The 15,000-nt window shown below is 43.4% G+C and overlaps 2 protein-coding genes across 3 annotated transcripts in view; one reads left to right on the top strand and one right to left on the bottom strand.

Annotated features, from left to right (window-relative positions):
* rad23aa (RAD23 homolog A, nucleotide excision repair protein a) overlaps positions 1–3,270 on the top strand; it is a 12,578-nt gene extending 9,308 nt beyond the window's left edge. For both annotated transcript variants that reach the window (XM_076273434.1, XM_076273433.1), the window contains exon 9: positions 1–3,270. This exon is cut by the window's left edge and continues 918 nt beyond it. The gene's annotated coding sequence lies outside the window, so the exon portion shown is untranslated.
* A 3,759-nt stretch (positions 3,271–7,029) lies between these two features.
* Positions 7,030–15,000, bottom strand: part of LOC143111240 (nuclear factor 1 X-type-like) — a 119,204-nt gene continuing 111,233 nt past the window's right edge. Inside the window, exons 11-12 of the mRNA XM_076273432.1 lie at positions 13,579–13,667; positions 7,030–9,990 (exon numbers count right to left, since the gene is read on the bottom strand). Coding sequence (XP_076129547.1) covers positions 13,599–13,667 — 69 coding nt within the window. The 3' untranslated portion in view covers positions 7,030–9,990; positions 13,579–13,598. The remainder of the gene's footprint in view (positions 9,991–13,578; positions 13,668–15,000) is intronic.

The raw sequence follows: 15,000 nt of genomic DNA, 5'->3' as shown, positions 1-15,000 counted from the left end.
TTTCATCAGGACACTAGGGGGCGCCAGTGGCACAGTGCTCCTCACAGAGTGGAGTGTGGTGCCAGTGATTTCATTGGTTGGATTTGTGTGTGTGAGTGTGTGTGTGTGTTTTGACTGAAATGGCAATGCTACACTGCAATGTTTATCTGATACACACATGTTCACCCTCTCGTGTTAACACCCCGTGAGCCTGTCCTCTGGTGAGAGAAGGTGCTCTCCACTGTTGTTTAAATTATGTTAACGAGTGTCGGTGTGCAACAGACGCGCTACACCTGTGAATACCTCGTGTTACCTTGGCAATAGCACAATCCGGCTTTGATCTTGTTCTGACGATGTCTTTGTTCCAGCCAAGATCAAAGGGCCATTCACACCAGGAACAATAACTATAAAGATAACTATAACGATAATGTTTGTTATAGTTTATGTGTAGACGTCATCATTCATATTAGCTAGAACAATATTTTGTTGTCGTTATAGTTATCGTTCTCGGTGTGAACGGCTCTCATGTCTCTGGTCTTGTTCTGATCTGCCTCTTGTCTGGTCCTGGGCCCAGCTTTCCGAAAGCATCGTAAACCTAAGTAGTTCATAAAGTCCCTCTTACGAACATCTTACAATTTTCAGACCATTTCCCGAGGTGATCGTTGTTTAAGAATGTTGTGAAAACAAGAACTCGCAAGATTTACGAGTGATCCCGAGATCTTAAGAATTGCTCTATTTAGTTGTAATAAATCACCTTTTAGCTTGAAAAGAAAATCCCATAAATTTCATGTTCATAAAAATGTGAAAACACAAATGCGATTATGTTAAGGAACCAGACAAAGTTGGTCTGGTACAGTTATCAAATGAAAAAGGGTAAGAGTGAGGAACATGTGGCTTACCTTACACAACCTGTGCTGTATCAACGTCATAAGTCTATATTATTTACACATTTCTTTACTATCTTACTCAACCTTTTCCTCGTCTTCAAATTTTGTCTTTAGCGACACTCCAAAACACTATTGCGTCTTATATGTTCACACCTCATGTAACAAACAAATATGAAAACTGCGGAACAATCTAATCTTAAACAATTAGGCTAACGTTAGTTATGTCTGTGTGTGGCAGGGAATGGTCATGAAATATGAAAATAAAGAAACTTGGACATTTGCATAAGTCAGTTACCATGTTATTCCGAAGTTCAAGGCAGTTGTGACGTCACGTCACCTGATTTCAAAATTGTTAACGTGGACAGCTCCCCTTAACATCTTAGCAGCACTGCATGTGTGTTCATTTTACGAGCATGTTCGAGAAACACACAGAAAAAACAAACGTTGGAAAGATGAATCTGTAGAGAACATCCGTAGGTGCATACGTCCATTGCTATCAGGGAACCGGGTGCTGATCTGGCAGAATGCAGAGGTGTTCTCTTCTCACCAGAGGTGGCGCTATGGAGTAAATCAGAGGTTGGGGGGGGTATCATACATACAAAGGTCAAGGGTTAGTGTTACTTAAAGGGCAACTATTCCAACGTAATAAACCCGTTTAGAAATCAATTGGATGGTTAAATGACCTGTTCCGGTGAAAATGGCGCTTATATAGGTATAGCGTCCCCAGGCGGAAAACCAACCTTGCAACATTGAGACTACCGTCCCGGAAAGAGAAGTGAGAAACAAGAAACTCGTTTTAAATCGTGGTTCTTACCTTGTAACATCCATAAAGTTCTGCCAAACTTATGCTAACCGTTCGCTAGCTTGTAAACAAATCCATGTGCTTTATCGTTACCTTTTCCCACAGTTTGAAATGGCATAATGCACAATTTCTCCAGCAGAGGGTGAAATCCTGCCTAGGTTCCCTTTAAGAAGTCATTGTATGAGTCCAATCCTAATTTGATCCCCTTTTTGACTTGTCACTTCAGAATGCACAGTAAAATGGCTGTCACGCTGATAGCGCTTTTTCCCCCCACCTCCAAAATGCGAGTATTCCAAAAATAGTGAGTGTTAAAAACTAAAGAGACAGCTGTTACTCTCCATAGTATGGAAGTGAAGTGTTAACAGACATGATGCCTAACCAACATTTTATAGCATTAGAATTGTTGGGCCAGGACTTGTCACTGCAGTGACTAAACTATGAGTGCTTAATGTGGAGGAACCATTAGTGTTTTGATTGGGACCTGTCCTAGATTGCTTACTTCTGAGTGCACACTTAAGAAGCTGCCTAATTAGAGAAGGACACATGGTTGTGAAGGGAAGGCTTATTATATGGACTGAGATTATTTGCCAGTTGTTGTTTTTCTTTGTTTATTTGTTTGTTTGTTTTTGTTTTTGTTTTTTTCCTATGAAGATTTCACACTTTTGGATAGAGTGCCCAGGGAGGTGAAACCCTGATAGTATTAGACTGTGACACGTATACCAGTATTACTTCTGATTGGATGGAAGGTTCCCAGAATCCCTTCTGATTGGATGGAAGGTTCCCAGAATCCCTTCTGATTGGATGGAAGGTTCCCAGAGCTACTGCCTCTGGCTGACCATTTGTTTTGGGCGTGTAATTCCAAGTATGTGGTTTAGTTGGCCCAGCTACCTGGATGAGTTTGCTCAGACTGTAGGCCCTAATTTACATGCTGGGCAAAGCCTGTCCTAGTTCTTCTGCATGAACCAGCAACATCATGTGGCATGAGAGAGCTTTCAGCTGACCCTCCTTTGTTTGTGCTTAGGATCTTCCTCACGGTATTAAAATTATACTGTTTTTAAAGCAAGCTTTAGGTTGACGTGAGGCTTTGCCCGGCATTATATTAGGGCCCTAAGAGGTAAACCACTTAATAGAAGAACCCTGGGGTTTCATTTACCAAAACAAAGGTGAGGGGCTCAACATTTAGGAGGTTTACTGCTTACCCAGAGTTGGCATGTCCACGTTTATCACTGAACCACACACTTGATCTACCCACCATGTTCTAGATCAGAAGTTCTCAACCTTTCTCGAGCTAATGCACACCAAAGGTCAAACCAAAAACGGAAAGACATACCAACTTCTAGTCTGATTATGAAGTATCGCACGCATTGTTATAGACCCTTTCAACAAAAAAAACAAAAACAATGCTTGAACGTTCTATTTGGTTCCCAATCTACTTCCTCTGCATTAAGTTTGTTTTTATTATTTTGTAACTGTACATAAATATTATTTTAAATTATATATATATATATATATATATACACACATATATGTCTGCACACCCTAGCCGATGTGTTTTTTTATGTCTGTCAATGCTTGCATTAAAGCAGAAGGAATTGACATTTCCTTGACTGTGTGTGTTGACTGAATGTACTACATACCAAATAGGTGAGTGGCCGGTGACATTCATGTGGGCATCGATCTCTGAAGTTTGACTACAAAAATGACTTAAAAGATGCCATCTTTGCCCAAATAAGGAGATCCGGGTACCATCCTTGACCATGTAAGCAGATCTGGATCTCCTTATTTGGGCTAAGATGGCAGCATTGGGTCCATTTTCTTCAGAGGTCTATTCTTCAGACCTCCTAAGGGGTTGTTCTGCGAGAATAGTGGAATGTTGCATGCACAAAGCAAAAAGAGGTGTTCATATTCAATGAACAGAATTGATGATCTATGGTGATCTATCGCCTCCTGACAATCCTACAATGAGTGAAGAAAGAGTTTGTGAGGAGAAGAGAAGTCAGAAAAACAAAGACCAACACCCACTGCATGAACTTCTCTTTAATCAGCATTGAACAGTAAAAAGATCTAAAATCAAACCAACTTCCTGTAGTTACTTTACTGTACTGTAGATCCATTTAGGAGGGGGGAGGGGTTAGATCATGATTCTTCCTGTAAGCCACCGACCAATCAGCACCTTGCCCATCTAATGACCTTGAATAACTTCTTAACCCTTAAAGGAGTATGTGACTGGAATGTTGGGAAATGAACGTTCTAAAGAATATCTGGATTCATTGAATTCAACATAGAATTTTAGGACCTTCAATTGTTGCGGAACGGAATCTTATGTTAGAATGTTCAAAAACCTACACGGCAGCTCTAGAGTGCGAGCTGCTAACTGGGTTTGTGTGTGCCATTAAGCCGTTTGGAATGGCGTGTTCATTGCCTATAGGTCTTAAGAATTACACTTGTGATATATACATAAACTTAGATTTACTTAAATAGGCTTTCACCATTTTCCTTAATTTTTACTGACATCGGTGGGGTGACAAAGTACACAGGATCATGGAAATCCTGAGAATGTTATAGAATTATAAATAGAAATGTCCAATTTACCAATTTGGAAAAAGTCATGAAATTAAGTAAATTTTTTGGAAATGTTTGAAAAGTAGATTTTTTATATAAATAGGGCCAAATGGACTTATTCATGTGTTTGTGCATGTTTCACTCTGTGACTATCTGCTGTGTGTTATGTGTCACTGTGTCATGGCCTGTGTTCAAATTGTACAAACAAAATGAGAAAAAGGTTGTTTACATTTAACTTCAATCGGTAGTCCCAACCTGTGGCAGTAGCTCGGGCAATTTTGTGTACTTGCTGACTGCACAAGTCTGCGGAAATTTCACTTGAAGTGTCGAGGTGTAGTTTTGAGTCCTCAGCGGCGAGATGGGCGGGGCCTAACACGAGTGGAAGAGAAGACCTGTGTGTGCGCCGTTCCAACCACTGTGGGTCAGACGTGGCGTGGAATCCGGCGATACTCAACCGTCGTCTCCTCTCCTGAAACAGCAGGTGCTTAGAAAGATAGTAGGAAAGGGGGGGCATGGGTCAAAGGTCAAAAAGGGGGGACAAGGGTCAAAAGGCACTTTTGTTTAGGGCCGACTTTTGAAATGGGGGATGGGGGGATTGCACAAGCGACAACACAAACAAATACAAGGAGGGGTAGTTAACAAAGGGGTCTGTGTTAGAGATGCGCGGTTTGCGGTTACAGCCGCGGTTAAACCACGGATCGGGTGGATGACGTGAAGAATTATAATTTAATTAAATTCGGGCGGGTGGCGGTTGAACCAATCAAACACATCACCCATATACATTAAAACAACCAGCGGATGGCGGGCGGGTGCGGTTTTGAAAATTGGTCAAAAAATTTTGGTGCGGATGGATACGTTTTGCTATGCAGTTACGGTTGAAATAATAGCCCATCTGCGCATCTCTAGTCTGTGTGTTGCAGTAGCTGTGCCTGAAATGACTCCAAGTCTGGCCTGAGCCTGATCCTAGAGTAAGAATCAACCAACAGCCAGGGATGTCACTAGACCCCTTTTACTGTACATATAAACCAACAGCCAGGGATGTCACTAGACCCCTTTTACTGTATAAAAAAGGTAAATCAGGTTTTCTCAGCCAAGCATACTTGCGTATACAAGGAATTTGGTCTCTGCATTTATCCCATCCATGAATTAGTGAACACAGAGCACACAGTGAGGTGAAGCACACACTTACCCAGAGCAGTGAGCTGCCTTACTACAGCGGCGCTCGGGGAGCAGTGAGCTGCCTTACTACAGCGGCGCTTGGGGAGCAGTGAGGGGTTAGGTGCCTTGCTCATGGGCACTTCAGCCTTGCCTACTGGTCGGGGATCGAACCGGCAACCCTTCGGTTACAAGCCCGAAGCCCTAACCAGTAGGCCATGACTGCTCCCTGGGCATGTGCCCAGTATTGAACTGATGTGCCCCAGTAAAGTTAAGTTAAGGTTTTTAACTAGCACCTGCTGCCCCTTTGACAGCAGTTTATTCTATTTAGGACTGTACCTGTATAGTTTTGGGTCTAGCGACACTACCAACAGCCATCTTACAGGAAGTGATGGACATTGTACACACTTACACAAACAAAGACCCATTCAAACACCATGACATACAGTTTGTGTTTACCTTGTGTTTAAGTTTATCTTCTTTTTTTATATAAAACAGCTTTGTTCCACCCTTTTGTTTTAAGGCTCTCTAGTTGGGGTGCAGTCTATGACCGCTAATTATTTAGTGCTCTCTAGTTGGGGATAGCAGTCTATGACCGCTAATTGCTTAGTGCAGGCTACGGGCCAGATTCACGGTTAATGTTGTGAAGGCAGACACAGTCGATGCTTTACTGCGTGTGAAAGTGTGTGCATGTCTGTGTCTTGGTTTGCTAATTATGTACATGGACCTGACGTCCAAAAGGGTGATGATGATCATAATGCACGAGCGTTCCACCAAAGCTGTAGTGAACACTTGAAGTGAATGACACCTTTAAAGCAACACAATGTATTCATATCACCTTAATAACAGCTTCATCTTTACTTTGCTGCTACACTGACTTACAATATGGTGGATTGAGTCTCTGATTCTGCCAAGCCTGCACTGCATTATACATTGGTGTTGTAGGTACGCAGGTACGCATGACCCTTTGTGTCAGTTTTAAACAAATTGGGTGTTCCCTCAGAGATAAAGGGCATCCAAGTAGGATAAGCGTTGGCGAAAGGCGTAATTCATACATTGTGTCACTTTAATGCTCGATCGAGCGACCCATTCTCTTCTATGTGTTTATTCCTGTATGATAATCATATTAACAACCTAATAAAATCTTGTCATGGTGCCAACAAATGTTTGCTAGACTGTCTATCTTGAGATGGATATGGCTCGAGGACACGGCATCAGTTTCAGAATGGGAGCGATGTGAACGAGAGAGACAGAGAAAGAGGTGTGAATTGAGAGTATTAAAAGAAAAGCAAATAAATATGACCAAGTGTGTGGGGGAAATGGAGAAGCAAAGGATTCACTCTTTCACAGTAACATTTATTGATGGGGGAGGTTGAAACTGAACTCAATCAAGCAGGTTAGCCACTAAATCCCAATCCAGCTCCACTTAGCCGCTAAAGGCTAATCAGCCCTCCGCAGGGAGCAGAGAGCACTCTGGGCCACATCCAATCCAGTTCTAGCTGGTGCGGTGCCAGCCCAGAATCCTCTGCTCCCCGAAGGGCGGGGGTCCCGTACCCCACCCCAGTGTCATATTCCATCACAAGCAGTGTGTGCCCTCCCCCCCTTCCCGTGCACATACCCCTCAACCCCACCCACTGCCCCTCCCCTTGGATATGTGGAAAACCCAGGCTTCAGAGAGTAAAAGTTCTATAGACTTGCAGTCTGTGTATTGGTTTCATCCTCTGGCTAAACTGCCCGGTTCTAATCAGTCCAACAACTCTTCAGCCAGGCAGATGAGCTTCTGTAGTGCAACGTGTTTTTTTTTTTACTTTTAAATTGGAACATTGTTTGTGTACAACACAGACAGTCTAGTGTCCATCTATGACATCACAGAGAGAACTACCTCCTCAGACTGTGTAAACACAGATAGTCTAGTGTCCATCTATGACATCACAGAGAAAACTACCTCCTCAGACTGTGTAAACACAGACAGTCTAGCGTCTATCTATGACATCACAGAGAGAACTACCACCTCAGACTGTGTAAACACAAACAGTCTAGCGTCCATCTATGACATCACAGAGAGAACTACTTTTACTTTCTGATCCTGTTTTCCACCCCCACCCCAACACACACACCCACCCACCACGATGCTGCATAGGTTCCTTAAGCCTTCACACATACACACACACACACACTTACAAAATTCAGCTAGTACAAACTCTACATGCCTTTAAAAGGGGACAACTGCAAATGCCAATGACACAGACTCCAAACAAGTGGAAAAAAGTAAACAAATATAAACAAATACTTTTTTGTTTGTTTTGTTTTGATTTTCTCCTCAAACGTAAAAACTGGAATCAAACCAGTCACCCCTTTCAGTTTAGAGTCCTGGAGCTGAAGGACTGTTTGCAGGATTTAAAAAAAATAATAATAAACAAAAACAAAAAGGAAATTATAAGATTACAATTCTCAGATTAAAAAAACAAAACAAAACAAAAAAACAAAATGGTTCTGAGGCTCCCTCACATTGACGCTCAATCTGCTTTCAGCAGGAGGACCAACTCTGGGGTGGGTTGGTAGAACCAGATCAGTTCTGAGGGGTATACTACGTAGCGAGGTTATTGGCTGACCCAAGTAACTTCTGGGAGTTCCCGCTGATCTCAAAACAATGTCTCTTAAAAAGCAGTTATATGCAGAGAAGCATTAATTTGGAGATACGCAGTTACTCACAAAGTTAACCGTATAAAACCTGTAACCTTGGTTACAGCTCGGTAGTACAGCCCCCAGACCCAGGCCACATTGGAGTCATATTAGGGCCAGATCATGTTCAGATCAGCTACAGATCCGTGCAGGATCAGAACCCGGTTCTGTTCCCCAGAGTCCGTCCCCATGTGAGTGCCTGGCGGGATTCCATACGGTTCCACACCCCACCATTTGATCTTCCTCGTCGTTAACACTTGATTTTTTTTACAAAAACTACAGAGAGAGAGAGAGAGACTCAATACAAAGTCAAGACCTTCACATACCCCTCCTCTGTCCTCTACATCTAATGGCAGTCACAATCTGACACAGGTTCCATAGGGTTGAGTGTCACAATCTGACACAGGTTCCATAGGGTTGAGTGTCACAATCTGACCTCCAGACAGGTTCCATAAGGTTGGGTGTCACTATCTGTTGACTGGGCCATTCATCTAACACTGACTGTGAGAGGTCACTACCTGATGATGAGTGTGTGTGTGTGTGTGTGTGAATGTGTGTCTGTGTGTTGTCACATGTATCAATGCCAGACCAGAGCTGCATCTATCCCATAATGAGCTGTTTACCTAGGATCAGCACACCAGAGCATTTACACATCCATCTGCATAGATGATTACCTCTCCACCCACCATTCTCTCTCTCTCTCTTTCTCTCCCTCCATCAGATGTCTGGCTTTGTCAGTTCAAATAGCGAAGAGAGTGGAAGAGTTCAGATTGCACATGATTTTGATAGTGTTACAGTTCTTTAGTGTTGACTCTGACTAGACTAACGATGATTTTGGTACAAACAGTGATCATTTGTTTGAAGCTAAAGGCCAGGGAAGGTGAATAGAAAGTCAACAGAGTTATAACCCGTGTTGAATTATGAAAAATTCACGGTCCAAATTCAAAAATTTGGAATTACGCAGGTAAATCAAACCTGCTTAGTAAACAATGCCAACAGGCAGCCTAAGAGTGACTAGTGAGTAACAAAGGAGTGTCATCATGACTGACCAATCCAAAAGGGTCATGGGAGCTTAACTAATCAGATGGCAGTAGAATCTGGGCTTAACCAATGGGGTGCATAACTCTGGCTGGTGGGTGGGCCTACAACCCTGGTGAACTGGTTTTGATTCTACAGAGAACCCTATTACTGTGAACTGCAATTTGGTGGGAAACTTGGGCACAGAGGAGTCCTATCGCCTAACTGCATGGCTACAATATGACAACAGATATATAAAACACAACAACAATAATAGTAACAATAATAATAAAAAGAGAGAAGGGCCGTTTTTGTCAGCTTTTGTCATTTTTTTTTTCAAGGAGGATATTTTTTTTTACACTATTTTCTTTTTTTTTTTTAGAAGGCCATTCTTAGCCTTCATCTTCTTCTTCTTCTTGCTTCCTGCTTGATGGGTGGTGGTCACATGACTTGGTCACATGACCGGCGCCCACCAGTAGTGTTCTGTTCTCGCTCCTGCTGTGTGTGTCCGTGGAGCCATTTCCCTCGGATGGTGGAGATGATGATGATGATGGTGATGGTGACGATGAAGACGTTGCTGACGGCGATGCTGATCATGATGGTGGTGGTGGCGATGGTGATCCTGATCCCGACGTTGGAGATTTTGATGTTCGAAGTGGCGAAACGGGCGGAGAAGGAAGTGATGGTGATGATGATGATGACGTTCCGGGGATGTAGCCGGGAGTTCTGCTGTGGGTTGGTGGGTGAGGTCCCAGACTAGGTTCTGGTTTCTCGGCGTTCTGTGTTGGGATCGGTTCTACGGAGACTGTATGGGTTCTGTACTGTTGACTGGTTCTGGGGGCTAAGAGGGAGGAGAAGGTTGCTGTCGAGTGATCCAGTGACCAGGAGCTGTCAGAGGAACCAGGACTGGAGAGAGAGAGAGAGAGAGAGAGAGAGAGAGCCAGAGAGAGAGCCAGAGAAAGAGAAGATTATAATTATAGTTCCTTAATTACTTTATTACTTATTATTCATTATTAAACATCAGTTATTTATGAAAACGTTGACTTCCAGTAGACAGCTGTATGTCTGTCTGTACTCTGTATCTTCAGCATAGAGGGGGGGGGTGAGATAGACATCATCATCATTAAAGGCCCAGCGTCCCCTCCTCTCTCTCTCTCTCTCTCTCTCTCACTGCCCCCGGTGACCACTAAGGGGCAGTGTTGAACTGTGGAGAGTGAGAGAACCACTCTGGTGATGTGGGCCTTTTCCAAACCCCTCTGCCTACCCACATCCACTCCATGTGTGTGTGTCTGCCTGTCTGTGTGTATGTGTCTGTTTGTGTGTCTGTGTGTCTGTGTCTGTTTGTGTGTGTGTGTGTCTGTGTCTGTCTATGTGTGTTTGTGTCTGTGTGTGTTTGTGTGTGTCTCTGTCTCTGTGTGTGTGTGTGTGTGTCTTTCTGTCTGTGTGTGTGTGTGAGTGTGTGTGTGCATCCACTCCATTTGCACGTTCAGATGGAGAGTCAGAGAGGCCCCTCCCCTGCTGCCAGTGTTACTACAAAACAGAGCTGACTCTGTAGCAAACTTGTAAAGTTGTGGGTATAATTCCCGGCTTCCACCGTTGTGCCCTTGAGCAAGGCACTTAACTTAACCACTTAACCTCAAGTTGCTACGGGGACAGCGGCCCTTGTAATATGATTGACATATGTAAGCCGCATAGGATAAAATAATTTTCTTAATGAAAAAAAAATGTAAATAAATGTGCGTGTGTGTGTGTATGTGTTTGTGTGTGTGTGCGTGCGTGCGTGCGTGCGTGCGTGCGTGTGTGTGTGCGTGCGTGCGTGTGTGTGCGTGCGTGTGTGTGTAACAGATTGGGAGTTGGGAGGGCTTAGTGTGGAAAAGGCCGACTTGACCCTGATCCGGGGCTGATGACTGGTCCACCAAGCCAATCCGTATATTCCTTATTAAAGCGAATTTGATGCATATGCGCATCAGAGAAAGGAATCGGCCCTTGAGTGTGTGTGTGTGTGTGTGTGAGAGATAGAGAGAGAGAGGAGACAGAGAGAGAGGTAGGTGTGTGTGCGTGCGTGCGTGCGTGTGTGTGAGAAAGAAAGAGAGAGAGAGTGAGGACAGAGAGAGAGGTAGGTGTGTGTGTGTGCGTGTGTGTGCGTGTGTGCGTGTGTGTGTGCGTATATGAAAATATGTTTTGTGTTTGTAGATTACTGCCAGCCAGTGCGTCAGCATGAAAAGATCAGTGTTCAGCCTCCAGTTTAGATTGGGACGAGAACCTCTGCCAACACTCAGCTCTCTACCCCCTCCTCTTCTCCCCTTCCCTCTATGTCCTTCTCTTGCTCTCTCTTTCTTGCTCTCTCTCTCACTTTCTCTCTCCCTCTCTCTCCCACTGTCCTTCACTATCCCTCTCATTCTTTCATTCATCTCCCTTCTCTTCCCGTTCACCAGCCCCCCCCCCCCCCCTCTCTCTCTCTCTCTCTCCCTCCCTCTCTCTTTCTGTCTCTCCCCCATTGTTCCTCTCTCTTTCTCCCCCCCTCTCTCTCCCTCTCTCTCTCTCTCTCTATCTGGTTCTTGGCAGTGGTGTGTCCACTCCTCTGGCGTCCCCCTTGTGTTCTACTGCTATTATTACATCATGTCTGGTTGCCGAGAGCAACCAGACAGCTGGGACGTGACTGAGGGCCCTTGGCCCAGGCACCTCGCTTCCTCAACCACACTACAGACCTCTCTTTCTCTCCCTCCCTTTCACTCTCTCTCTCACTCTTTGTCTCTCTTTCAATCTATCTCTATCTATCCCTCTCTCGTTCACTCTCTCCAACTCTCTATCACTCCCTCTCTAACTCTCTATCCCTCTTTCTTTCCCTTCCTCTCTAATTGTCCATCCTTCTCTCTGTAACTCTCTCTTTAGCACCCTTGGATCTACAGTTCCAACACTCTTCCAACCCTCCCCCCACTCACGGTCTCCCCCTGAAAGAGTTGGGAATCAGAGTCAGAATATTCAGCAGATTCTGGAGTCCCATCATGGTTCTTCTCTATTGTCTTATGTATTCTATCCTCATGACCCCTTGGGGTCTCTTTGTGTGCCCCATCTCGGCATTGAGGGACGATTACTGTCCAGTAGAGGGCGTTGGTTGACTATTATGTTAACTCTTATGTCCAGCAGATTCAATGATTAATTATTAATTTAAATATTATTAGAGGTGCTCTAAGCGATGTTGGGTAACGTCACTTTTGTTGACGTTCAAGCAAAACAGAGCTAGCTTGCCCATCCCTCCCCCTCCCTCCTGTGCAACTGAACATCTCCTAAACGCGCATCGATTGACATCGCTTAGATCACCTTTAATTATTATCAAGCAATAGAAAGCCTGCAGGTTAAATGATTAATTATTCATTCAAATATTAATGATTAATTATGAATTATTATTAAGAATTGGAAAGCCTATATGAATATGGCCATTCAAATATCTTAACTGCTCGCTCATTAGCTCTATTGAAAGCTGGGGTAAGTAGGGTAAGTCAAATGTCAAATTCCATAACTTTTCTCTGGCCAAATTCCATAACTTTTCCCTGAGAAAAAAAAAGACTTTCCATGACCTGCTATGAGTGGTACATTGTACCGACCAAAGATTTGAATGGGCATTGAATAAACAAAGTTGGGTTAACCACAACTACTCAAGCAAGCAGTAAAGCAGATATTGATTCTGTGTGGAAATGTATTTGTATTCATGTATTTTGGCAAGTAAATTTTAAACTGCTACAACAAAATTCCCCAATATTCTATGAATTTGCACCAAAAATTATACAATTCTATGAGCGTGGGACCCTGGTAGTAATTGTGTGTAGAAATGTGAAGCTGACATCAGAATCGTTTCATTGTAAATAGAAATCTGTAGGTGTATAGGGTTGTGTACTTGTGAGCAAAGTTGAATCTGAAGAGTTGGGTAGAGTTGCGTAGATATGTAGAGCTGTGTAAAGTTGTGTAGAATTTGTATGTTTGTGTAGATTGAGTGGAATCGTGTACAGTTGTGTAGAGTTTGTGCAGAGTTGTCTGGAGTTTTGTAAAGTTTGTGTAGAGGTATGTGGAATTGTGTAAAGTTTGTGTAGAGTTTGTGTAGTGTATGGTAGAATTGAGTGCCCTTTCACCTCTGTTTGTATAGAGTTTGTGTAGAGTATGGTAGAGTTGAGTGTCCTCTCACCTGTGTTTGTGTAGAGTTTGTGTAGAGTTTGTGTAGTGTACGGTAGAGTTGAGTGTCCTCACCTGTGTTTGTGTAGAGTTTGTGTAGAGTTTGTGTAGTGTTTGTGTAGTGTATGTGAGGAGTTTGTGTAGTGTATGGTAGAGTTGAGTGTCCTCACCTGTGTTTGTGTAGAGTTTGTGTAGAGTTTGTGTAGTGTATGGTAGAGTTGAGTGTCCTCACCTGTGTTTGTGTAGAGTTTGTGTAGAGTTTGTGTAGAGTTTGTGTAGTGTTTGTGTAGTATTTGTGTAGTGTACGGTAGAGTTGAGTGTCCTCACCTGTGTTTGTTGTGAGATGCTCAGAAGGTTGTCCCGTGCTCCGATGCCGACAATCCGGCTGGGAGCTGAGGACCCTGACGGGGAGTATGCTACACACACACACACACACACACACACACACACACACACACACACAGAGACACACACACACACACAGACACACACACACACACACACACACACAGACAGAGACACACACACACACACACACAGAGACACACACACACACAGAGACACACACACACACACACACACACACAGAGACACACACACAGAGACACACACACACAGAGAGACACACACACAGAGACACACATACACACACACAGAGACACACACACACACACACACATACACACACACACACAGAGAGAGAGAGAGAGAGACACACACACACACACACACACACACACACACACACACACACACACACACACACACACACACACACACACAGAGAGAGAGACACACACACAGAGAGAGAGAGACACACACACAAACACACACATACACACACACACACACACACACACAGACACACACACACACACACACAGACACACACAGACACACACACACACAGACACACACACACACACACACACACACACACACACACACACAGAGACACACACACACACAGAGACACAGACACACACACACACACACACACACACACACACACACACACACACACACACATTCACAGGTATTTAAACACACACTGTATGTGAATACACCCATACATTCACTCATTCTTTTAGCTCTGTAGCTGCTGGGAAGCCTGATGTTGAATGATCAAACCAAATCTCACTGTATATCATTGTCCTTTTTCTTTCACATTTATCATTATATCACTGCAAAAAATGAAATCTAACCAAGTGTTAATAATCTTCTATTAAGATCAAATAATCTATTTGTTATTGTTTTTAGTATGAAAAGACTTACCTAGTGCTCTCCCGTAAGATCATTTTGACTTAATTTAAGAAGACCTTGACTTATTTTAAAGAGTCTTATCAAGACAAATTTACTCAATGCACTGGCAGACAAATTTGCTTGTTTTCAGGATGAGATGTCTTAAAATAAGTCAAACTTTTCTTAAATTAAGTCAAATGATTTCATGAGAACGCGCTAGGTAAGTCTCTTTAGTTATATTACAGGAATTATATTAATCAGTATTATAAAGTGTGGTTAATAAGTTGAAGCATGTAATCTCTGATAGCCTGGGGCCATGTCTAGTTCATGCACAAGGTTTTTGCAGAAAGATAACACAGCATGTTCCACACAAGTAGGCCACAGGCACTTTGCACGTCTTGCCCACATACGTAGATTACCTCACTTTATCAATTGGCTTGAACGCTAAAATATGGGCCGCGCCCACAACGTATTGACCATGGGAAATTGAGTGTCCCAAGGCCAGTC

Source organism: Alosa pseudoharengus, unplaced genomic scaffold, assembly GCF_046254945.1.
Source record: "Alosa pseudoharengus isolate Yale_2024_CS ecotype anadromous, Long Island Sound unplaced genomic scaffold, YU_APseudo_1.1 YU_APseudo_1.1_scf_76, whole genome shotgun sequence".
NCBI lineage: Eukaryota > Metazoa > Chordata > Actinopteri > Clupeiformes > Clupeidae > Alosa > Alosa pseudoharengus.
This window is presented reverse-complemented; position numbering and strand designations above follow the sequence as displayed.